Below are 25,453 nucleotides of genomic sequence, written 5' to 3'. Positions count from 1 at the left end.
TGTGCAACAAATTTGCTTGTTGATTATATATTATTATTTGTTCGTTATTTAGGTCCACTATGATTTTGGCCTGAGAAACATCTTGTCTGTGCTGCGTACCCTTGGCTCCGTGAAGAGGTCAAACCCGGATGAGACTGAGTCTACAGTTGTCATGAGAGTCATGAGAGACATGAACCTGTCCAAGCTTGTCGATCAGGTAACAATAAGCTCATTATGTCACTTACCTTCTTCATCTATCAGCCGTAAGGAAAGCCTATTGAAATTTTATGGTCTGATGAGAAGGGTTGTTCTTACCTTATCTTAGGGTATTATATTTGACATTCAATTTCGGTGTTTTAGGTTGACTATTTTTATTGTAGGACTTGTATATTAACATCAAATGTTGGGTTTAAAATGAAATTATATTAGTTTATTTTATATATTTTTTTTCACTATAGGATGAACCTCTCTTCCTGTCACTCATCAATGACTTGTTTCCTGGTATTGTGCTGGACAAGGCAGGCTATCCAGAGCTTGAGGGTGCCATACAGCGACAGGTGGAAGATGCCAAACTTATCTTTCATCCATCTTGGGTGCTCAAGCTTATTCAAGTATGTGCTTCTGGTTGTCATCATGCACCTACATGCACAGCATTCTTTATCGTTGGTTCGAATTCAGTTTATTTGAATAAAATTTCAAACTTTTATCTCTGTCGAATTGGCTTTCCATTTTGTATTGCAAGGCAAAGTTCTTGTTGGCTTTGTTTGCTGGTTGAAGTTGTACATGTTAAAAATTGCTGGTCAGAGTCAGCTGGCTAATGAAAGAAGTGCTCAACGTTGCTGTGTTAAACTTGAAATGTTTGATCGCAGGCTTTTAGGTACGGTAGTTTACTAGCAGGAAGAATAAGTTGATCCATAAGCCACTCGTCAATTATAAATTATGAATAAAAATGTGGCTACTATTTATTCTCATGTTCTTATTTTCATGTTATCTTTTTTTTGATTTTCCTTCTTATCTAGTTATGGCTACATAATGTTTTATATATTACGGTGGCTCAACCATGCCGTTATCAGACGGCCATTAACAAACTTTTTACAGGCGCAAGACAAGATCAGTGCGTATGTTGAGAGATATTAGGATTAATAATTTTCTCTACATTACAGCTGTTCGAGACACAGAGAGTCCGACATGGCATGATGACGCTAGGGCCATCTGGTGCGGGTAAAACCTGCTGCATACACATTCTTATGAAGGCTATGACAGACTGTGGAGAGGCGCACAAGGAGATGAGAATGAACCCAAAGGCTATTACAGCCCCTCAAATGTTTGGTAGACTAGATGTCGCCACTAATGATTGGACCGACGGCATTTTCTCCACACTCTGGAGAAGAACGCTAAAAGCAAAGAAAGGTTTGTTAGCAGCAGGGTTACTTTAACTGTAATTACAGCTCCAATTTGTTATTAGTCCTTCCCATAGCGAATATGCTGCTACCACATTTTATTCAAATGAGATTGTAGCGAAGGCACTGACTGAGCTGATGTAGTGAGTATAGGGTTCAGCAATACCACCCCTCAGCTTGATACATTCTCTTCTCATATTAGGAGATCACGTATGGCTGGTGTTGGATGGACCAGTAGATGCCATTTGGATTGAGAATCTCAACTCTGTGCTGGATGATAACAAGACCCTCACACTGGCCAATGGCGATCGAATCCCTATGGCTCCCAACTGTAAAATCATTTTCGAACCACACAATATCGACAACGCCTCTCCTGCCACTGTGTCTAGAAATGGTAAATTTTTCTTGTTTGCCGATGTTATATTACATGAATCATACATTTGCTCAATGAATGTTTAAATGAAGTAAAGTTGAATCAATGTAGATTTTGGTTATAACAATGTTATAGCATGTTGCTTTTCAGTATGTAGCTTCTTATGCTATAGCAAGCTATAGCTTCTTATGCTATAGTAAAATTGTGAGAAAGCAGAGTATGACTGAGTTACAAAAAAACATCCAAATGAGGCAACTGATAGAACGTGGTGTACTTCAATTTATCTATTACTGTACATTCTCATCTTCTATAGATTAGAATTTATCTTTGTAATAGATGGTATCTACATTTAGTGAGATATTATCTTGAGTGTGTTTATTCTCGCCATTCTTCTACAGGTATGGTCTACATGTCGAGCTCTGCCCTCGATTGGAAACCAATCATGCAAGGCTGGCTCAATATCCGTGCGCCTCACGAGAGAGATATAATCCTCTCCCTGTTTGAAGAGGCCTTCCCTGGCATATACAGATACGCCATACAGAATCTTGTCTTTAAGATGGATGTCTTAGAAGCTTTTATTATCACTCAGGTAGATTCATTCCATAATAAAAAATTATACGTACAAATTCGGTAAAAACTATTTTAAAGTTTATAGTTTGTCGGCACATAGACAATGATAAATTTCATTCATTATTTGTTGTTTGTTGAGTTGCAGCTGATAATTTTAGTTACAGCATCATGTGTGTTCTGCAGGCAACCAATCTTCTCCAAGGCTTGATTCCAGTCGAAGATGAGCGACAGGGAAGCACCATCTCTAGGGATCATTTTGCCAAGCTTTTTGTGTTCACAATCATGTGGAGTGTTGGAGCCTTCCTAGAAATCTCTGATCGTCTCAAACTTGAGGAGTTTATGAGGAACAATGAAGAGTTCAAGCTAGACATGCCTCAAATTTCAGAAGGCAGTGATGAGACTATGTTTGACTACTTTGTGCATACTGACGGTTAGTAAATTGTGGACCAGTCGGGTATTGCTAATAAAATGTTAGTAGAATACTAGTATAATGCTAGTAGAATACTAGTATAATGTTAGTAGAATACTAGCATAATGCTAGTAGAATACTAGTATAATGCTAGTAGAATGCTAGTATAATGCTAGTAGATTACTAGTATAATGCTTGTAAAATGCTGGTATAATGCTAGTAGAATGCTAGTAAAATGTTAGTATAATGCTAGTAGAATACTAGTAAAATGTTAGTATAATGCTAGTAGAATACTAGTATAATGTTAGTATAATGCTAGTAGAATACTAGTATAATGCTAATAGAATGCTAGTAGAATACTTATATAATGCTAGTAGAATGCTAGTAAAATGCTAGTAAAATGCTAGTAAAATGCTAGTTAGATTAGGAGCTTAGATTAGGAGCTTGGATTAGGAGCTAGTTTCGAGAAGCAAATGTTGCTAAAGTAGCTTGTTGTTTTTCAAAGGCTACATTACAAGGGTCAAGGTCATTCACAAGAAACGTTTTGGTTGCATGTTTTCATCATAACATTTTTATTAACATTAAAAAATGAATGAGAGAGCCAGTTTGGTGCATTGTTCTCAGGTAAAGCAAATACATGTATTATAATTTTAGACTATATTTATTCATGAACTTGCTCACAACGATTTACGGCTGTTCTAGTGTATGTAAAATTTGGGTTTAGGATCATACTTTGCAGTTTTTTAAGTTTTACAGTCATCGCTGGTCTCTCTTACTATGGTAATTGAGTGATGAGGGTACATACCTAGTTGTTGTTGAGTGTGATGAGGGTACATACTCAGTTGTTGTCAAGAGTGACGAGGGTACACACCCAGTTGTTGTTGGCTTAGATGGATTGTGATAACTGGTATCGAGCAGGATTATCTGTATTAAAAACAGAAATAATGGAGCTGCTGTGGTTTTTTAGGCACATGGCAACACTGGGACACGAGGGTAGAGAACTATGTCTACCCACCAGATCATACTCCTGAATACGGAGACATTCTTGTTCCTATGGTTGACAATGTTCGCACTGACTTCCTCATAAACACTATCGGTAAGAATTTAACACATTCTTTCTGTATTTCTTTTCTATAGTTATGGCGCAAAATCTGCAGAGCCATGTGTGTGCCAAGTATTGTGTCCCCAATTGATGTGTTTCAGGTCATAAATTAAACTGAAATTGTAACAGCGTTAAGACTTAGTCGTAGTTGTACCATTAAATTTGTATTGTGAAAGATTTTATGAGCATGATGACATGTAGATTCTATTAGCATGATGACACGTAGATTCTATTAGCATGATGACATGTAGATTGTGTTAACATGATGACATGTAGATTGTGTTAGCATGATGACATGTAGATTGTGTTAGCATGATGACACGTAGATTCAATTAGCATGATGACATGTAGATTGTGTTAGCATGATGACATGTAGATTGTGTTAGCATGATGACACGTAGATTGTGTTAGCATGATGATACGTAGATTCAATTAGCATGATGACATGTAGATTGTGTTAGCATGATGACATGTAAATTGTGTTAGCATGATGACATGTAGATTGTGTTAGCATGATGACATGTAGATTGTGTTAGCATGATGACATGTAGATTGTGTTAGCATGATGACATGTAGATTGTGTTAGCATGATGACATGTAGATTCTATTAGCATGATGACATGTAGATTGTGTTAGCATGATGACATGTAGATTCAATTAATCGTCCAATCTAGTATTGTCTGTAAAACATTTTAATAGTTGTAGTTCTTGATTTTTTTATCAAAGCTTTTTAAACTTTCCTTCATCTCAATCTATATTGTTTAATCTCCCACGGTTCTGATGCATGTATTAGGACACTATTTCTTCTCAACTCATCATATAACCCTTCTCATGGAGTGTCATCTAGAGATATATAGGACGTAGACCAAGGTCATCTGACCCTATGTAGCCTGAGTTCATGTATTGAGATAGAGCCACACTCAGAACATAACTATGCATATATAACAAATATCCCTTGATTAATGATCTGGTACGCTGTTTCAGCCAAGCAGGACAAGGCTGTTCTACTGATTGGTGAACAGGGTACTGCCAAGACTGTCATGATCAACGGCTTCACAGGGAAGTACAACCCAGAAGCTCACATGGCTAAGGCCTTCAACTTCTCTAGTGCTACAACACCTTTGCTCTTCCAGGTCAGTAGACATTAAGGTACATAACACATCACTATGTGTTACATTCAACTCAGCAGGTAGTTCATAGTTGGTGAAGACGAATTGCTTTGCTTTAGAAGAGAGCGATACATTTGTTGCAGTGATTGTCAAGTACACGAAAAGGAACCGATTTTAATGATGTCTATGGTTTAGCGTGTAGTTTGAATGTTTGCAGAGGACAATTGAGAGCTATGTAGACAAAAGAATGGGAAACACATACGGCCCTCCAGCAGGCAAGAAGATGACAGTGTTCATTGATGACATAAACATGCCTGTTATCAATGAATGGAATGACCAAGTAGCCAATGAGATTGTGCGACAACTCATGGAGATGAAGGGCTTCTACAACCTTGAGAAGCCTGGAGACTTTACCAACATTGTGGATGTCCAGGTATGCTCTACTGTCATCAAGTAAAATACTGTTTTTTTACTAATTTATAAAATGACAATTGCTCCGGGAAACTTTGCAAATTGCAGTTTGCAGTTTTGCAAATTGTAGTGAGAAGAGTTCTTTCTTATAAAACTATTTGTAGTACCCGAGTAGTTTAGTCCGCGGTGAGAGATTGTTAGGTGAGCTGATAAAGTACATAGAATAACTATGTGCACAATTATTCTGAAATGGCTGAAGGCGGTCAAGTAGTACAGTTGTTAGAGTGTCAGGCTGCCAAGCCAAATGTCAAAACTTTGGATCCTGTACAAAGGAATCTTCATTCTAACCTCAAACTCAGGCTTCGAACCAACGGAGGGACACAGCTCTTATTATAGTAAAGATGTTGCAAATAATAGTTACGGGTATCTATACTTTTCACAGTTTCTAGAATTTTTAACAGCTAAATTGGCAATTACCTAAATATATTTCTCTTCAAATCATTGAACTACACTAATATGTAGTTTGGAGGATATTCTATTTCAGGTTCCCAGTCAAACAAATGTTTATCCCATTTCATATATTAACTAAAGCACTGTTAAGAAGTGTTTCTTTTTAATAAATAACAAATCGTTGTTATAGTTTCTGGCAGCCATGATTCAACCAGGCGGAGGTCGTAATGACATCCCACAGCGACTGAAGAGACAGTTTACCATTCTCAACTGTACGTTGCCCTCTAATTCCTCTATAGATAAAATCTTCAGTGTGATTGGCTGTGGACACTACTGTGAACAGAGGCGCTTTACTGAGGAGGTACTGTTTACCTGATACTTAATCCAAAGTGTTTGATGGCATGCACTTACTTTTTAAAGTGTTGTCTTTTCACGGATAGTTTATCTATTCCTGACAATATTCTCACACTTTTTATTGTTACGAGTTCGAGTCCTGTACAAAACCATATTTTACCCTAAGCTTTAACCGTTGTTTTTGACAGATGGCTAGACAAACAGACAGACACCAATCTTATTGTAGTAAAGATTGTGCTACCAACGTTAAAGCATTGGAATTGGTCTACTCCAACAAGCGTGCATTTGGTTCATCTAGTTGGTGAATTTTAGTTCTCTACCGGTTTGACCCGAGGCTATTAACACTGATGATGTTTACGCTTTCTAGGTTAGAGACCTGGTAGCTAAGCTGGTACCAGTAACGAGGCGTCTATGGCAGCTGACCAAGCTGAAAATGTTGCCCACACCAGCAAAGTTTCACTATGTTTTCAATCTAAGAGATCTCTCCAGAATCTGGCAGGGCATGATCAACACATCATACGATATTGTCACCAGTCCTCAAATATTGCTTGGTTTGTGGAAGCACGAGTGCTGCCGAGTGATTGCTGACAGGTATAAAGTTAGTCAGGCACTGGCTTGAAATTTTTAATAATAACTTGGTTCAGTGAGAATTATGAGTAGATGTGATTTTTCTCAGCTCGGAAATAGTTGTAAATTTTATCAGCTGTAATATATTTAGTGTGTCAAATATCACAGCCGATAAATCATGATATGTAAGTGCTTGTGTTGTAATTTATTTGTTTACTCATTGGAGACATTCCAACATTAACAATATTTACTCTCTTTTCTGTTTACATCATCCGGATTGACCAAAGGTATCTGTTTGTAAGACTGGGTGCATGCGGAGACAACTCCAGAACAAGTTTATGCCTGTTAGCGCTGTGTTACTTTGTAATATCTCACTGAAATGTAGCATATCACTGTACTCTGCATGTATTTGCATTTCCTATAGCGGTGTAGAAATTTGCAGGTTTACACACTTAGATGATTATGGCTGGTTTACCAAAACCCTTAGTAGAGTAGTCCTAGAGGAGTTCGGCGACGAGCTTGGTGCTGCCGCTGACAAAACTGAATATTATGTAGATTTTCTGAGGTAATGGTTACCACGCGCAAGCTTAACGGGTGGATGTAACCACGCACCGCACTGGCACAAAGCTTTCAGCTTCTTCACACGTTTGTCAAGACTATCTTAATCTTTGACCAGCCAGTATTCAATAACAAGTTGTAAACAATGTTTACTGGTAATACAGAATATATGACATTCAATCCAATGCTGGCTGGTCAAGTTGAGAAAGTCGGTTGCTGTGTTTAATGCTTGTTCAGCACTCATTGTTGTCTTCAATAACTCTTAGGTTTACTAATTTTGATGATATCCGCTGGATGGACAAAACAATTGATCGTGTTATATCCGAGAGTGTGGGTGAGGATTTCGTACCAGCCCTCGCTAAGAACCTCTGGTTCTGTGACTTTCTCAGGTAGCCCAAATCTACTCCAAATTGTCATAGACATAAATATAAGAGAGTTTGTCACTCTTTAAAAGATATTACATATCTATGGTAATTGAACAATAGGTGCTGCACGCGCTAACACTCTGTTAACTGTTCACATTTGCAAAACTCCTTTGCTGTGTTTATCATTTGCTGTCAAATCCATTCACTGATTATCAATTTAATGGGCTTCAGCTCTTTTGACACTAAAGTTGTGCCTCTTTATTTGGCATGTTTGCTCAGCGTGCTAACAACATAACTTTGTATAACTCATGAGCTGTTTTATATCTGCTACTTATACTGTGCCATTGTATGATTAGTAACTTTGAATTTATTATTTGGGAGTTGTCTTCTAACAACTCCTTATAAGTTCGTTTAAGATTACTACAGTGACTTTGCACAACTTACGATAATATTATACATCATTCAGTTGGTTTGTTTATGTAAACGCTGAAAATAAAGTAAAAGTGATTTATGTTTGTTAATTCAGGGATTTCGATGCAGAAGCTGCCATGATGAATTAAGTATTTCATATGAGTTTGTGTGCCTCATTACTCTATCAGTTTCACGTTACTGTCTCTGTATATATCAGAGTTTCTGTTGCTTGTCATTCCTAAGTTTCTTGCTCTTTCATTGGCTAACTGAGTGTTTCAATTTATTTCATTGGCTTACCAACTGAAATGTAATTGGGGAGATATTTAGTGGAGAGATATTTATTTGGATTTGAATTTATGTAGGGATGCTCCAGAGGCAACAGGTGATGAACCAGATGATGCGGACTTTGATATGCCCAAAGTTTATGAACCGGTAAGTTGTAATTGTATATAATTCTCGTAAAAAATTGCATATTTTATTTTAATTACTTTACTTGTTATAATTTTATTTCATACCGAAAGGTTTTCCAAATTAATTTTTTGAAATCTTTTAACAAGACACAAATCCTATGCATATATATAAATTTGATTTAGAATTTTAAATATAAATTTGATTTGTAATTTTAAATATAAATTGATTGTATAATTTTAAATATAAATTTGATTTATAATTTTAAATGGGTTGTATAATTTTAAATATAAATTAGATTTGTAATTTTCAATATAAATTGGTTTTATGATTTTCAATATAAATTAGATTTATGATGTTAATCTATATATATATATTTCTATTCTATATTTCTCAAAGTATGTATGTGTGTCCCTCCCTCCAGCTATAGCTATTATTAGAATAGCTGTAGCTGGACAACGCTGGCGCAACGTCATGGCGTACCGTCATTAAACGCCTAGTGCTTATTAACTAGCTTACTGGACTTTTCCATTGGCAATGTGCCAGGCTAATAGCAAGTGGTAGGCAACTCTCATCACTTCTCATTGTTTAGAAGCTGATTTTTAATACCCGGGCAACGTTGGGAGGCACAGCTAGTATAAATACATATAAAACTTAATGCGTAAAGTATCAATTAGATCAATATTAACGTTACTCACACCGGTCAATGCTGTTTAAAACTAATTAAACCATGAGACAAAAAGCATCAAATAGTAAATTAAAGTAAATTATGTGTATTGAAAAAAAAAGATTTTTTCACATAACGCTGTTCTTTAATGTAAAATGGTAAGGTGAAAGATAGCTATCAAGGATTAGATTCAAATGCAGCTGGTATATTGTTATAGATCAACTCATTTGAGCAACTGGAAGAGAGGCTTCTCATGTTCATGGGGCAGTACAACGAAGCCATCAGAGGAGGCCATATGGATCTCGTATTTTTCCAAGATGCCATGGTGCATCTTGTAAAGATTTCACGCATCATTCGCACCCCGAGAGGAAATGCTCTGCTTGTGGGAGTTGGTGGAAGTGGCAAACAATCCTTAACTAAGTTAGCTTCCTTCATTGCAGGATACAAGACATTTCAAATTACCCTTACAAGGTTGGTGATACTCTAAACAATTAAAACTCTCAACCAGAAGTTAAACTGTTACAAGATCTGCTTCATATGTTAAAACTTCTATATGTTTGAGCAGAATATTTCGTCTTGATTGACAATGTAAATACATGTACAGTGTTATGATTACTCCTTGATAAATGCTGCAGATAATTACACATAGCAGTAAAACATAATATGTTTATATAATACATATTATCCCACGACCAAACGAGCGGGAGCGAAGTTGGAGAGTTTTTATGATAAATGCATGTGCACACAACTTACAAAAATTATTCATTAACAACGGCACAAACCCTTGTTTGTGCCGTTTCAAAATCTCATCATCAAATTTAACCATCGTTTTGTAGAGTCGTTAAAGTATAATAACAATACAAAACACATATAAGCCTGTTTAAATATGTTACCAAGTCTTTGTAAATTGTCGACAGTCTCTTAAAACTTACCCATCTGATCGGATTATACACAAATAGACAAATTAATTTGGCCGAAATTCATCACAAAACGCTTGACAAGCTTGGTTTAATAAAAGTTAAGACCGGAAATTGAAACGCCGGGCGACAGAGAATAGAATCATTAAATTGTGCGCATTTCACGAAAAATTAACGTGCACATTTCACCAGTCTATAGCATTGTCGAATTGCCGAAGGTTTCTGTAATTAACGTAGAAGTACAGAAATCGTTTCTTTTTTGCCGATTTCAAAGTAGCTGACGTTTTGGAAACTTTTGAGTACTTTGGTATTCTAACTGATGTCCAAAGCAATGAAAGTCAAGGAAATGACAATGATATTTTTTTCTAACGATTCTTATGAGATTATTACAATATTTAATTATAAGTTTAGATGACTATTGAAGTGTAATAGTCACACTAACAACATTGATGATGGGTAATATGTTACTGCTAATATTTTTTGTAAATAGTTTTGTTAAATAGATTTTCTAAAAATAGATTTTCTAAAAATCTATATAAATATCACAACTTGTTGATATTGTTAGCTATGACGTTTTGAAATGTAAACAAAATTGTGCATTGGTTTTCTATTATTACTATATTAATAATATTGGTTATTCTAATAATATCAGTGCATTTTACTTCTAACATTGGCCAATATTGCATTTCTCCTATTGCAGGGGGAAAAATATAAACATATAATCTTTTCCTTTCATTATTGCTGTTTGTTGTATATAATAACGCCCACACCCAGCACATTACAGCTACCATTGCAGTTATCCTATTGTGCTGCAGTGCCATTTGACTGCTAATATTGCATTTCTCAACCATCAGTACCCTTTTTTTTCCAATATCACTTTGGTCGTGGGCTGTATGACAGTGGAATTTCTAGTGTATTATATAAAACTATGTTAGAAGTAAAACAAAAAAACTAAATTATAAGAAAAATACTAGTAAGTAATATTCAAGAAAAAGGAGTTTTAGTTGTTACTGTTCCTGGGAGACATGTGAACAAGGTGTTGACTCCGTGATGTTAGGTTGGGTGATATAAGCGGCCAGAGAGATGTGGCATAATTTATTTTGACTAAATCAAGTTTAAAAGTAAACTTTACTAATCTGCTATTTATTAATTTTTTCTGTTTTCTTTGTAATTTTGCTGAACTTCTCATTTTTTAAACTGCTTTTTTAAGAAACTTAGCGCTTTAGTATGTACGTTGAAGCCTCCTTTGGTGTCATAGAATTCGTACGTAGAGCCTATTGTAAGTCATGATGTGACTGTGTGCGAGGCAAATATGTACTGCAAAATATAGTTATAGTAAAACGATGCATATCGAAAAATTCCTGTTCGTAGTCATATAAGTACAGTAACTGTAGTTGTAAAATAACGATTTATTCGTGGGTTGCTATAAGTGAAAAAGCTGCGCCCGAGGTGGGGCTCGAACCCACGACCCTGGGATTAAGAGTCCCATGCTCTACCGACTGAGCTACCCGGGCTCGCTGCGTTGCGACGCCGTAAGGTCGAAGAGTATCAAGCCTATCGGATATATATATGAGCAATCTTTATTTAGCTTTGAACTTTCATACCATATAGATAGTATAGTACAATCAGATGATGCTTGGTTATTGACAAGCAGCTAATAAATATTACCTATTCGTCAAGTATAAAGGCTCCTGTCACAATTTGTGAAAATAAACTTCTAGGATTGTTATACTATTACTGTTTCTTAATATAAGACCCAGGTGGTTCACTCTCAACTTTCATCTCCAAGGATTCGACGGAAAAAAGCATGTTTTAGGGGTGTTTTTGGTGGCCTGACACTCTAGAATGCTTTCATAAAAAAGGGTGTGTTTTAGCTTGGTACATGAATACCCCTTTCCACTGTGTGGAAAGGGGTATTCATGAACAAAATAGGGGACATTAGTCTGTGGTGATGAAGTGATAAGGGGTAGTTTTTTATTTATGTGCAAGTCAGTAAAAAGGGTGCATTTTATAACATCTCAGACTAGCCCTTGGGGATGAATAGAAGAAAGTGAACCTCCTGGAATATAAGACAGAAGATAAATTTAATTGTGTTCCATGTTAGTGCATGGCATCCCAAGATGGCATAACTCACTGGCGCTGCACCAAGTGAAGTGAGCGGCTTGCATCAACTATTGCAGTTGTTTTATAGAATTGACTCCCATTTCTTTGTCCCCATCTTTCAGGTCGTACAACACATCCAATCTAATGGAAGACCTCAAATACTTGTACCGAACTGCAGGATCCCAAGGCAAAGGCATCACCTTTATATTCACAGACCAGGAGATTAAGGAGGTTCGTACTTATGAAATCAAAGCTTCTAATTCCTCTATATTGCTGCCATAAGTTTGAAGATATAATAAATATATTATAAATTCATAGACTACTGAGGAAATTTACAAATAGCTGACACTCGTCGACACATGCTTTAAATGACTGCATAACAGATAAAACAAAATAGTTATACAGAATGTGCTGTATTACATGGATAGTAGGAGGCCTACCATTATCTATTGTCTAACAAATTATTCAAAGTGTGCAACTACCATATTTCTATCTCGGTTTAATTGTAGGAAGGGTTCTTGGAGTACCTGAACAATGTTCTGTCTTCTGGTGTCGTGTCTAACTTGTTTGCCCGAGATGAGATGGACGAGATTTTGAATGAACTAGTTCCAGTCATGAAGAAAGAGTACCCTCGAAGGCCTCCCTCACTTGAAAATCTCAATGACTACTTCCTATCCAGAACTAGACAGAACCTGCATGTCTGCCTGTGCTTTTCCCCTGTATGTTGTCTACGTTTCTACCTGTCTTTAGTTGTCACAAGATATCACTCATAAAAGTAATTTTTGTGGTTTTAAGATTTTTAGTGGTTTAAGAAATTTTCAACTACATAATTCTGTTATAAAAGTTAATTGTAAGTTTATATTCATAAATCTAGTAATTTCTGTAAATTTCTTGTAAGGCCTACTTTCTGATTTGGTGTCAAGTGTTCTATAAGGTTGCCATGCAGCACATAGATTTCTTCCTTTGTTAGGTTGGTGAGAAGTTCAGGAGTCGTGCTCTCAAGTTCCCTGGCCTCATATCCGGCTGCACAATGGACTGGTTCCAGAGGTGGCCCAAGGATGCGCTGATCGCTGTTGCCAATCATTTCCTCAGCAAGTTTGACATAGTTTGCACTGAGGAGGTAAAGAAACAGGTGATACAGACAATGGGAACGACACACGATGGGGTCGCAGAGAGCTGTGTCGACTACTTCCAGAGATATAGAAGGTCAGCACGTCACTTTTATTTTCCCGATATGCCTATGGCTGCTCCGGGGTTGAGACTCGCGTGTGATGACGGTTATTCGTTTGAATTTAATACACTCTATAATAGGCTGTACCGACAACCTTCACAATCTGACGCTAATTCTTCATTATGTTGTACACCATGTTGTCATAGATGCATGAAGGAATCTCTTGTCTAAAGATAGGCGCATGGATCTTTAAACAGACTCACTTAATTTTAAACCTTTGACACTGTATCCATTGTAGATCAACCCATGTGACACCAAAATCATACTTGTCTTTCCTTGCTGGCTATAAGGAGGTTTATGGCGTGAAGCGAAAGGAAATCTCTGAACTCGAGCATCGTATGAATACGGGTATGTTATTGAGTCTATTCTATTATCTGGCATTGCAACATGCCGATGCAGATGTCTTTGTGTAGAACAGTTCTTATTCTCTGCAGAGTTTACAAACATAAAGTGTTGGGGTGGTAAGTGTTGTGGACAGCGTCTGAGATGACAATGTACAGCTCCAAGATTACTTAGCGTGTTTTGTGAATAGTGGATCTTTCTTCTCATGATGAGATCATTATTAGGTTTGGACAAGCTAATAGAAGCTTCAGAGCAAGTAACTGAGCTCTCCAAGGAACTAGCTGTCAAAGAGAAAGATTTGGCTGTTGCCTCCGCGAAGGCAGAAGAAGTGTTGAAGGAAGTTACCAAATCAGCAGCTGCTGCAGAGAAAGTAAAGAATCAAGTGCAGAAAGTCAAAGACAAAGCTCAAAGTATTGTCGACGCGATCGACGTAGAGAAAAAGGTAAGCGCACACCGCCTACAACAATTGTAAGTTAATGGGCAAAGAGGCGAGCGGCAATTATTAAGTATGTACTTACAGTTCTGTTATGTACACAAACCTTCCTACTATCTTACCCTCAGTTGTTAGAATGTTTTTATTTGCCGCAGCTTTAAAAGCTAGAAATGTTCTGCTGAAATCGGAAACTAAGCATTTGAGCTCTTTTGTCACACTGGCTCATGAGAGATGCTTGATTTCAGTTGGCAGAAGAGAAGCTCGCTGTCGCGAAGCCGGCTCTAGATGAAGCCGAAGCAGCGCTGAACACAATCAAACCTGCTGACATCGCGACGGTTCGTAAGCTTGCCAAGCCTCCACACCTGATCATGCGAATCATGGACAGCTGCCTTGTACTCTTCCAGAAGAGACTCGACCCTGTCCAGAAAGACCCGGAAAAGGAAAGCATCAAGCCTTCGTGGACAGAGTCTCTTAAGGTAGTTTATGCTTTAGATTTCTAGTCACAAATGTGGCCCCTTTTGTATCTGTTGCAGTGATTGTGTCTCACTGCTAATTTACACCGCTGTTCCTTTCGTTAAGTATTTTACACATAAAGTGATATCAATTACAGTCAAACTTTTATATTTGAATTTAATTAATTTCAAGACCTGTTTTATCTTTCAATACTGTGACATGTTGGATGAAATAATCCCATAAGAATACGCTTTGAGTAATTCAATCGATTTCAAAACCCAAACCAACTTATCATAACTCCTTGGTTGTACTCGGTGCATAGTGCTGATGCTTACATAAAGCAATAAAACAAAAACATAGAAATATGTAAATATGTAAAACATATCAATAAACAAGAAATAAACAAGAAGAGGTCTATATCGCTACTCTATGGAAATGCAGGTGATGTTTGGGCGAATGTAGAACTGGTTATAGAGCTGCATAGTGTAACCTACTCGTAGACTACTTGAAGTGTAAACTTGTTTGAATTATTTCTTTTGTTTTGATTCTTTTACATTTTATTACCTTTCACGTTCACTAACTGCGTGGCTTCAAGAAACTTCATGTTTATATTTAGAGAATTATGACCGGTGAGGAGTTAAATATTTGTTTGAATTTTAAATTGTAGGTTGAAATGTTTTCATGTTGTTTTTATGTCAACTTCTTGAGGCGAACTGTGATCTCATCATGAAAATGATCAACAATCGGTGTACTTTAAATCACGTGACAATCCAATTACAAAAATCGAATTTTCTTCTTTATAATAAAAATGAAAACCTTCAAAATAACTACTCTGAAGTTTAACAGCCTATCTATTACTCGTAAACGTGAGACATAATTGCTAGGATTTGTTTTAACAGATTGACTCGCTTGGTAACCATGTTGACACTATTTGTAGCAAGGTCACGAAGTCATTGAATCTGCTCCAGTTTTGCAGGCCATACAGTTTATATTTCGCCATATTATTTATGGTATACACACTTATTATAATGTAGCTCCAAGATATGTCACAAATGATTTATTTTTGTTGCAAAAATGAGCATTTCGACTAATTGCAATGCTAAATTATCATCATATTCCAGCATCTCTTTTTCCAGCAAATGATTTTTCCAAATCTTGGCATCTTCTTACTCTGCTTATGCTAAATGTTTATCTTATTTCAATTAAAGTTTTCAAGATCTTTCATGGTTTGTGTCTTCGTTTTTTGTTAAACCTAATATTCATTTTCTTAGCAGAGAAAGGTATTTTAAACACTATTTGTCAAACCATTTTTTTGATTCAGTGGCCAACTGTTGCCTTTTTTCTTTTTTGTTTTATTGTTGTATGGCATAATTTGAAAAATATTTCTATTCGGAATGAAATTATTGTCAATAAAGTAATATACATATATATACATGTATAGTAACTAAAAGCGGTGCAAAAGCATATAAAAAGGGAACTCTAGACTAAAAGATCATTAGTAGAGTATAGAATAATAGAAGAAATATTAGGAGTAAAGTAAGTTTGTAGTAAAAGCGCTACAAATCTGTTTCGTGCGGTACACTTTTTAGGCTCGGCTAGACTGAAAAAATTTTTTTTTCAGTTTTCTTCTGAAGAAGTTAGGAGATATTATTCTCAATTAATCTGCACTCTGACCTATCAGTTTTGCAGCAGTTCGATCTTTAGCAAACCTATAATTGTGGCTTTGTATTGCAGCTGATGTCACATGGTGACTTTGTATTGCAGCTGATGTCACAGGGTGACTTTGTATTGCAGCTGATGTCACAGGGTGACTTTGTATTGCAGCTGATATCACAGGGAATTGTGGCTTTGTATTGCAGCTGATATCACAGAGAATTGGGGCTTCGTATTGCAGCTGATGTCACACGGTGGCTTTCTATTGCAGCTGATGCCACAGGGTGAATTTTGTATTGCAGCTGATATCACAGGGTGACTTTGTATTGCAACTGATGTCATAGGGTGACTTTGTATTGCAACTAATGTCACAGGATGACTTTGTGTTGCAGCTGATGTCACAGGGTGACTTTGTATTGCAGCTGATGCCACAGGGTGACTTTGTATTGCAGCTGATGCCACAGGGTGGCTTTGTGTTGCAGCTGATGTCACAGGGTGACTTTGTATTGCAGCTGATGCCACAGGGTGGCTTTGTGTTGCAGCTGATGTCACAGGGTGACTTTGTATTGCAGCTGATGTCACAGGGTGGCTTTGTATTGCAGCTGATGTCACAGGGTGACTTTGTATTGCAGCTGATACCACAGGGAATTGTGGCTTTATATTGCAGCTGATGTCACAGGGTGGGTTCCTGCAGTCACTCACTCAGTTCCCCAAAGACACCATCAATGACGAAGTGGTTGAGCTGCTTGATGCGTATTTCGACGCAGATGACTACACACTGGAGACAGCTAAAAAAGTCTGTGGAAATGTTGCTGGCCTTTGTTCTTGGACCAGAGCCATGTCTGTTTTCTTTGGCATCAACAAAGAGGTGCTGCCTCTCAAGGTAGGCATGCTCAATGTGATTTACTCGGTGAACCTCTTTGATTACATCTGTAGACAGTAGATTTTACAACACGAGTTGCTCACTTTTTTAAAAATAATTCTTACAAAGAAGTCATCTGACTAGGGACTTCAGTAAACGAAACATTGCTGCTCTTGCACTGGACTGTATAGTACATAGTAATTTTTTGATGATTTAGGCCAACCTAGCGGTGCAGGAAGCGCGTTTGGAGGCTGCTATGGGAGACCTCAGCAGAGCGCAGGCTCAGCTTGACGCTAAACAGAAGGAGCTGGATGCAGTGCAGGCTATGTATGACAAAGCTATGAAGGAGAAGCAAGCACTTATTGATGATGCTAACAATTGTCGACGCAAGATGGCCGCTGCATCCGAGCTCATCAACGGCCTTGGCAATGAAAAGATCAGGTATGAAGCTGCCATATTTATTGCTTTTATAACAGATGCCTTATAATATATTCACCAATCCAGCTGAATTTATCGTATTAACCTTTAAAGGACCTTGGTTATCCGAGAAGTCAAGAATGGTCAAGAATCTTTTTGAAAATTTATTAAAAAATTTTTTTAATAAGTTTTTGTAAAAGTTGGCCTGTCTGCTTTTGTTTGTCTGTCTGTCGTGCTTCTATCTATCCCTTCTATCTGTCTAATAAGCGTGCAAGGGACACTCAGAAGCCTGGCAAGCACTTAATTTTTATATTAAATAGAACGTTTCAATTTTGCTCTCATAGGAAGGGTTGCATACATTAAATTCAATTTTCTCATTACCGTAATAACTGTCACAGTGTCAACGTCTATAGAACTTAGTCTATTATGGTCACGAGATGGAACACCGCTTTACTTCACAGGTGGACTCAACAGAGTAAAGAGTTCCGGGCCCAACTTGGAAGGCTAGTGGGAGACGTCTTCCTTTCCTCCGCTTTCCTTTCATATTCTGGTCCCTTCAACCAAGACTTCAGACTACAGCTAAACAAGAACTGGGAGAAGGAGCTGAAGAGTAGGAAGATTCCATTCACGGCTGACCTAAACATCATATCCATGCTTGTCCCTGCCACTACGGTAAGCTACCATACTACATATATACGCTATTGGCTAATTTAATGCAATACTCATCTCATAGACAGATAGCTAAATCTATACTTATATTCTCATGACATCTGCTATCTTTTGTGCGTGTAACTCGTGGTACTTTATTCTCATACCATTATATTTAAATTCCAGATCACAGAATGGAATATGGAGGGCCTACCTAATGATGAGCTCTCGACTCAAAACGGTATAATAGTAAACACAGCATCTCGCTACCCCTTGCTCGTCGATCCTCAGGGTCAAGGAAAAGCATGGATAAAGAACAGAGAGCAGAAGAATGACCTTCAGCTTACCAACCTGAATCACAAATACTTCCGGCAGCACCTGGAAGATGCGCTGTCTCTAGGTCGCCCACTCATGCTGGAGGATATCGGTATGTTTATTATGGTTTTAGGAAGAATGGCTAGTTGGCACTATTGAATCAAATCAACTACATACCTGCTGACTCACTCATTATTGCTAGTATGATTACTATACGCTTGATAACCTGTTTATCATCTTAGCTTTGGGCTAAAACCAACAAAGCTAAATTTAGGTATTTTGGTAAAAGTTTAGTAGCTTAACAGACAACCAAAAATAACTGTTTAATTTTTTGTGTCAATGTACATGTAACATTTAGCACTGTGTATAATTTTGAGTGTAGACGTACATGTAACACATAACAATACTGCACATAAGTTTAAAAGGCGATTTTAGTACACTCGACACGAGAATATAATCTTACTCATAGGTGAGGAGTTAGACCCTGCACTTGACAATGTGCTGGAGAAAAACTTCATCAAGTCGGGCTCGACATTCAAGGTGAAGGTCGGAGACAAAGAAGTTGATGTGATGAAGGGATTTAAACTCATTATAACTACCAAGTTGCCCAACCCGTCCTACACGCCAGAGATATCCGCCCGAACAGCTATTATTGACTTTACTGTCACCATGAAGGTAGCGCATTCTTTCATCTTTAATTTACTGCCACCAGCAAAACATATTTAGTCTTCCATTCTGGTTTATCAGATTCTACTCTGTCAGTCAGCATATACTATAGTATAGTTTATGCTGGCTTTACAGCTTTTACAATGATGGCCAGCTTTTACATGTCTGACGGTTTTTTTGCTGTACCCATAAATATTAGACGAGATTAATATGCTTTACACAAGCAGTTCTTCGAACCTATTCCTTTTATTAGAATTATGGGAGTCTTTTGAAAGGTCACTTGCGGGCTTCTTTAACTACAATTTGGACCAACTCGGGATTTTTGTAATGCTTTCCTATACGAGCCTTATTCCTGGATTAATACAGCGGGTAAAACCGCTATTACATTCTTTGCCTATTGTTACATGGAAAGGCATGACAACTCCCTAATTTCAGACTTTTACTCCTAGCTCTAGTAATGGATGATGATGAAACATTGGTTCTTGTGTCAAAACATATGAGCAGGCTTTTTGCTCTGTTATGGTATACCATTTATCAAAGTATTTTGTCATAATTGTCGATGGAGAAATACAGATATGTACAAAGCATTTGTAATTATAACCTCGCTTGTTGACAAATGCAAAGTCGCTCACAGACTGAGCAGGGTGTAAAAATAAAACATAGCTTATGTTGAGAGCAATACTAATTGAGTACATAAAATAACACCTCATTGTAATAGTTTTACACATTTTAATATGATCATTACATAGACAAAGAACCTTTTATATTTATATTTAGGGTCTAGAAGACCAGCTGCTGGGTCGTGTCATATTGACAGAGAAGGCAGAGCTTGAGTCAGAGAAGACGAAGCTGGTAGAGGATGTGACAGCGAATAAGAAGAAAACTAAGGAACTGGAGGATAATCTGCTTTTCAGGCTGACTAGTACTCAGGTTGGTTACTGTTTCTATAATGACTCATAGCACGACTCGTGTACCCCTAACAGTTACGGTTGATTCCTAACAGTTACTGTTGACTCCTAACAGTTAGTGTTGACTCCTAATAGATAGTGTTGACTCCTAATAGATAGTGTTGACTCCTGATAGTTACTGTTGACTCCCAACAGTTACTCTTGACTCATAACAGTTACTGTTGACTCCTAACAGTTACTGTTGACTCCTAATAGTTACTGTTGACTCTTAACAGTTACTGTGGATTCCTAATAGTTACTGTTGACTCCTAATAGTTAGTGTTGACTCCTAACAGTTAGTGTTGACTCCTAATAGATAGTGTTGACTCCTAATAGATAGTGTTGACTCCTAATAGTTACAGTTGACTCCCAACAGTTACTCTTGACTCATAACAGTTACTATTGACTCCTAACAGTTACTGTTGACTCCTAATAGTTACTGTTGACTCTTAACAGTTACTGTGGATTCCTAATAGTTACTGTTGACTCCTAATAGTTAGTGTTGACTCCTAACAGTTATTGTTGACCCTTGACAGTTACCGTCATACCTGCCAACTCTCACGCATTGGGCGTGAGACTCACGCAATCACCCCAAAGAAAACTGTAAACTTGTAAAAACTGTGGAGACTCACCAATACATTGGTGTAAGCTTTTTATCCATATTTAATCGATGTAGCTCGGTATAAAGACTTACACTATTACATGTTCGCGAGTTAGGAACGAGAGCGCATTTACCACGTGTAAAATAAAGTGAATAATTGCATTTCTTTAGGGTTCTCTCGTTGATGATGAAGACTTGATCAATGTGTTGCACGTAACTAAGGCTACAGCCTTAGATGTCAGCCAGAAGCTACAAATTGCTGCAGACACAGAGATTAAAATCAATGAGGCACGAGAAGAGTTTCGTCCTGTGGCTACAAGAGGAAGTATTCTGTATTTCCTCATTTCAGAGATGGCTATGGTTAGCACTATGTACCAGACCTCCCTCAAACAATTTCTTGGACGCTTTGATCACTCTATGGCCAAGTGAGTATTTTGTATTAGTTGATATAGTTTATGTTCTTAGAATATATTATGCAAATTCTCAGAATTGACTTATAAATTAGATTTATAAGGCATTTTAGCGTTAGTGTTTACTAAGTATCACTGCGTGAAATCGTTTCCTAGCGCTCTTGACTGTACCGATCAAGGTCAGTTAGGCGAAGACTGAAAATATTGTTAGCACGCTTAATAGCTATATCTATCCGTTACACGGCGCTTTGCAAGTTTATGTAGATATATTCATAGATGTTTCGGATAGAAACTTTACTTGCATAGTGAATAAAATACTTTGTATAGCTTTGCCAATCAGCAAATCCGTGATAGTATAGTGGTAAGTATCCCCGCCTGTCACGCGGGAGACCGGGGTTCGATTCCCCGTCACGGAGAGCTCAATTTTTTCTTTTATAGCAAAGTGTTGTTTATTTTAATGGAAAATTATTACACTAACATTCTTTTTTTAAGTACTGCATATTAATAATTTACTGTATGTACTAAATAGTTGGTCTTTTAACATATATTTTGTTGTCTATTTGTTCCCGTTTTCTGCAACAAAGCGTAGAGAATGAAGATTTGCACGATTATTCTGAGGCTGCAAAAAATGTTATGCGTGGCTGATTAGCTTCAATCTAACAAACTTTATGCCATGGGTTTGTCTCATTAATTTCCTTCGCATCTTTTTCGGACTCGATGAAAGTTGACATATTTAAAGCAACAGATATTTTAACACAAAAATACTATATACTGCATCTTGTTATTTTTGACAATTAAAGATTGATTGAAAAGTCACCATTCATTAACTAAAAATCTGTGAATCCTCTCAAGTGAAGCTGATGCCAAAAAGAATTACAATGGGAATCGTAATCTGTCCAATGAGGACCACTCACTTCATCGAATCTAGTGTGCATAAATCATTTTACAATTAGTAAGGCATGATATTATATATTGTAATATATTACAACACCATCGTGTTATATATTACAACATTACGGTTTTGTTATATATTACAACACCATCATGTTATATGTTACAACGCCGTCATACTATATATTACAACGCCATGGTCTTGTTATTTATAATGCAGGTCTCAAAAGTCACCCATTCCCCAGAAGCGTATCGCTAATATCATAGAATTTCTGACATTTGATGTTTGGAGATACGCTGTGAGAGGCCTGTACGAGGAGCACAAGTTCATGTTCACTCTGCAGCTTGCTCTCAAAATTGACCAGCAGGTAAGTTACTTTTCCATATTCTAAATTATCTCTATACATTTATTATATGATCAGACTCATCTCAAAATTCATATACTTGATATTTTAGACAGGCAAAGTGCGTCATGACGAGTTCTTGACATTCATCAAGGGTGGGGCATCTCTTGACCTCAATGTGGTACAACCAAAGCCTAACAAGTGGATTCTAGACCTCACCTGGCTTAACCTTGTCGAGCTGAGTAACCTTCACCAGTTCTCCGGTATTTTAGATCAGGTCAGTAGGAATCCCTTGCTTAATTACAACGGTAAAGGCAAAGATATCTAACAACTGTTTGCATAGCTACTATTATATTGCACTCTTGTATAGTATTATTTCATACCATTAGGTGAGCCGAAACGAGAAGCAATGGAAGCAGTGGTTTGACAAGGAAGCGCCCGAAGAGGAGATAATTCCTGATGGTTACAACAATTCGCTTGATGTGTTCAGACGACTTCTTCTTGTAAGATCCTGGTGCCCGGACAGAACAATGTTTCAAGCTACCAAATATGTTGGAGACACTCTTGGAGAAAAGTATGCTGAAGGTACGAGCTGATACACTCTTAGCCAACTCTAACTGGTTGACCACACTGCAAGACAACCGATACTTCTGAAGCCTTAGTGGAAGTAGTGAGAGTAGTTTTGGTTTAATCGTGATCCAGCACGTAATGACATTGCATGACAATAAGACAGAAAATCATGAAAACGATATCAATATTTCTAAGTTCATTCGGGGACCCATTTCTCACTAACTGTGGTTGTTTCCAATTAAAAAAGCGTCAGTTGGTTGCTGTGTGGCCAAACATAAATAGTTAACCCTACAAACGCATATTCTATTTTCAGTCTAAGAAACTTGAATGTCAACTCTTCTGCTTGCTACTTATTGTAAATTTAGCCCCAATTGAATCTCGGCTATTTGAAACTTTCATCCAGTGTCTGTAGTGCACAGAACAACGCAGCTTCATCTCTATTGCAGGGTTCATTCTAGACCTAGAGAGACTATGGGAGGAATCGATCAATAGAACTCCTATCCTCTGCCTTTTGTCTATGGGCTCTGATCCTACCAACAACATAGAAGGTCTAGCCAAGAAGCACAAAATTGAGTGCCGAGCGATATCCATGGGACAGGGACAAGAAGTGCATGCTCGTCGTCTTATTCAGCAGGTAATAATTTCCCTTTTTTAGTCAGTAATCGTTGTGGTCTGTTTATGCAATAAATATTTTTTGATTAAGTTACAGTATAAAATTAAATACCAGTTTTGGAGCAGTAAAACACACGAATCTTATAATGAATGAAATAAAAGATTTGTCAGAAGTGGGATTTGAACCCACGCCCACATTCGTGGACCAGAACACTGCGCGCTGATTCAGCGCAAGGCATGCCTTGAGTCTGGCGCCTTAGACCACTCGGCCATCCTGACACATGACGAAATGTGTGATATTGAAGTATTATATATCGCGCTAATCATGCCTCTCATAAAACAAATAGGTATGAACTTTGAACGGTGGTTTATCAGTAGCTTAGCTTGAGTATGATTATCAATGATTAGTCATCACTACTCGGCTACTATTATCCTAAAATACTGTTAGGTACACGCATTAGCTGTGAGTTCATGTAATATTTTTACAAACCTTCAAATGATAACAATAATAAACTGGTCAACTAAAGCTTTAGCATTAAAAGTTGACATCTCAGTTTACCTGTTCTTAAATGTTAAGTCTATGTGACTGTTAAAACCATTTTTATCAGTTATTACTTTATTGAGTTAGTTTATTACATCTAATTTTTATATAGTTTTATATAATGTATTCTATTTAATACTATATGTACTTACCTAAAGTATAACATTGATTATAAAGTTTCTGGGATGTGGAACAGATAGAATGAAATTCGGTGTATTTTCATATATTTTGCTTTGCTCCAAATGCATCAGTCTCAACATGAGAACCAGTAAACTTTATGTTCGATAGTGTTGCCATGATAGCTCTACAGTAGCTAGTCACCTGGGTGCGTTACTCTTGTAAATGAATGCTGTTACTCATAGATCCATCCACTTGTAGTGTTTCGCCAATGGAGGCTGGCTGCTGCTACAGAACTGCCATCTGTCTCTCGACTATGTGGTTGAGGTGCTTGATCAGATTCTTGCAACAGATTCCATACACGATGAGTTCAGACTCTGGGTGACCACAGAAGTGCACAAGAAGTTCCCTATCACCTTCCTGCAGGTACTTTTTGATTAGTTTAGTTAGTCTGTCTCGCAGAAGGAACTGTAGATGTAGGCCTTGCAGGCCTAGATGTAGATGTAGAGGCTTGCAGGCTGTTTATCTTTAGAGATTATTGGCCATTGCCTTACAGAACTAGTTTCGTGATTCATAGAATATAGCTTTGTTTCTATAACAATAACTACTTCGATCACCTGTTAGTTGACAACCAGAATTAGTATGGAAAAGATTTGTTCATCCATGTTTGTAGTCGGCAATCCGATTTACAAATGAACCACCGGAGGGAATCAAGGCAGGCCTGAAGAGAACATATGCGGGCCTTTCACAAGACTACCTCGACATCAATACCATGCCGCAGTGGAAACCAATGCTATACGCCGTTTCCTTCCTTCACACTACTGTGCAGGTAAGCCCAGCAGTGCTCAAACATGTGCTCAGACATGTGCCATGCACTATATACTGTCCTAGACTTCCCATTGTAAGATTAATCAAAAGGAAATTATGTTTGGACATAAATTGGTTGCCATTTATTCCTAATTTTCATGCCCAGTTCCAATGCAGTAGGTTCTACTTACCATTTCTAATGTTTAAATGTTATTTACAAACTAATGCTAGCCTGTACGATGGAGTGACCTTTCCTGTTTGTGATGCTAGCCTGTACGATGGAGTGACCTTTCCTGTTTGTGAGAAAAAAGAATTTTTTGTTAGAAAGTTGAGTCTCCAAAGCTGATTGGTACAATTCTCTTAAAAATTGGTACCATCTCTTGAAAATTAATGCGGTACGTATAAATATGGCACAGAATTTTTGGTATTTGTAGAATCTG

The 25,453-nt window shown here is 37.4% G+C and overlaps 1 protein-coding gene and 3 non-coding genes across 4 annotated transcripts in view; 2 read left to right on the top strand and 2 right to left on the bottom strand.

Moving 5' to 3' along the window:
* The window catches only part of LOC137391675 (dynein axonemal heavy chain 5-like), a 60,325-nt gene that overhangs the window by 28,708 nt on the left and 6,164 nt on the right, over positions 1–25,453 (top strand). Inside the window, exons 35-67 of the mRNA XM_068078197.1 lie at positions 53–196; positions 438–590; positions 1,143–1,389; positions 1,582–1,773; positions 2,151–2,341; positions 2,506–2,752; positions 3,699–3,827; positions 4,818–4,966; positions 5,160–5,375; positions 5,994–6,164; positions 6,525–6,748; positions 7,549–7,671; positions 8,421–8,490; positions 9,351–9,604; positions 12,276–12,384; positions 12,663–12,872; positions 13,124–13,359; positions 13,623–13,732; positions 13,951–14,168; positions 14,585–14,635; positions 16,933–17,148; positions 17,345–17,568; positions 18,006–18,216; positions 18,379–18,619; positions 18,977–19,182; positions 19,951–20,103; positions 20,893–21,146; positions 22,243–22,390; positions 22,479–22,643; positions 22,756–22,951; positions 23,383–23,570; positions 24,468–24,632; positions 24,880–25,035. Coding sequence (XP_067934298.1) covers positions 53–196; positions 438–590; positions 1,143–1,389; positions 1,582–1,773; positions 2,151–2,341; positions 2,506–2,752; positions 3,699–3,827; positions 4,818–4,966; positions 5,160–5,375; positions 5,994–6,164; positions 6,525–6,748; positions 7,549–7,671; positions 8,421–8,490; positions 9,351–9,604; positions 12,276–12,384; positions 12,663–12,872; positions 13,124–13,359; positions 13,623–13,732; positions 13,951–14,168; positions 14,585–14,635; positions 16,933–17,148; positions 17,345–17,568; positions 18,006–18,216; positions 18,379–18,619; positions 18,977–19,182; positions 19,951–20,103; positions 20,893–21,146; positions 22,243–22,390; positions 22,479–22,643; positions 22,756–22,951; positions 23,383–23,570; positions 24,468–24,632; positions 24,880–25,035 — 5,967 coding nt within the window. The remainder of the gene's footprint in view (positions 1–52; positions 197–437; positions 591–1,142; positions 1,390–1,581; positions 1,774–2,150; positions 2,342–2,505; positions 2,753–3,698; positions 3,828–4,817; positions 4,967–5,159; positions 5,376–5,993; positions 6,165–6,524; positions 6,749–7,548; positions 7,672–8,420; positions 8,491–9,350; positions 9,605–12,275; positions 12,385–12,662; positions 12,873–13,123; positions 13,360–13,622; positions 13,733–13,950; positions 14,169–14,584; positions 14,636–16,932; positions 17,149–17,344; positions 17,569–18,005; positions 18,217–18,378; positions 18,620–18,976; positions 19,183–19,950; positions 20,104–20,892; positions 21,147–22,242; positions 22,391–22,478; positions 22,644–22,755; positions 22,952–23,382; positions 23,571–24,467; positions 24,633–24,879; positions 25,036–25,453) is intronic.
* Positions 11,492–11,564, bottom strand: Trnak-cuu (transfer RNA lysine (anticodon CUU)). The gene has a single exon. It is a non-coding gene; the product is annotated as a tRNA-Lys (tRNA).
* Trnad-guc (transfer RNA aspartic acid (anticodon GUC)) lies at positions 21,476–21,547 on the top strand. Its single transcript has one exon. It is a non-coding gene; the product is annotated as a tRNA-Asp (tRNA).
* Trnal-caa (transfer RNA leucine (anticodon CAA)) lies at positions 23,714–23,827 on the bottom strand. The gene is made up of 2 exons: positions 23,790–23,827; positions 23,714–23,759 (listed from the first exon to the last, which is right to left on the bottom strand). It is a non-coding gene; the product is annotated as a tRNA-Leu (tRNA).

The sequence above is a fragment of the Watersipora subatra genome, chromosome 3 (genome assembly GCF_963576615.1).
Source record: "Watersipora subatra chromosome 3, tzWatSuba1.1, whole genome shotgun sequence".
Classification (NCBI taxonomy): domain Eukaryota; kingdom Metazoa; phylum Bryozoa; class Gymnolaemata; order Cheilostomatida; family Watersiporidae; genus Watersipora; species Watersipora subatra.
This window is presented reverse-complemented; position numbering and strand designations above follow the sequence as displayed.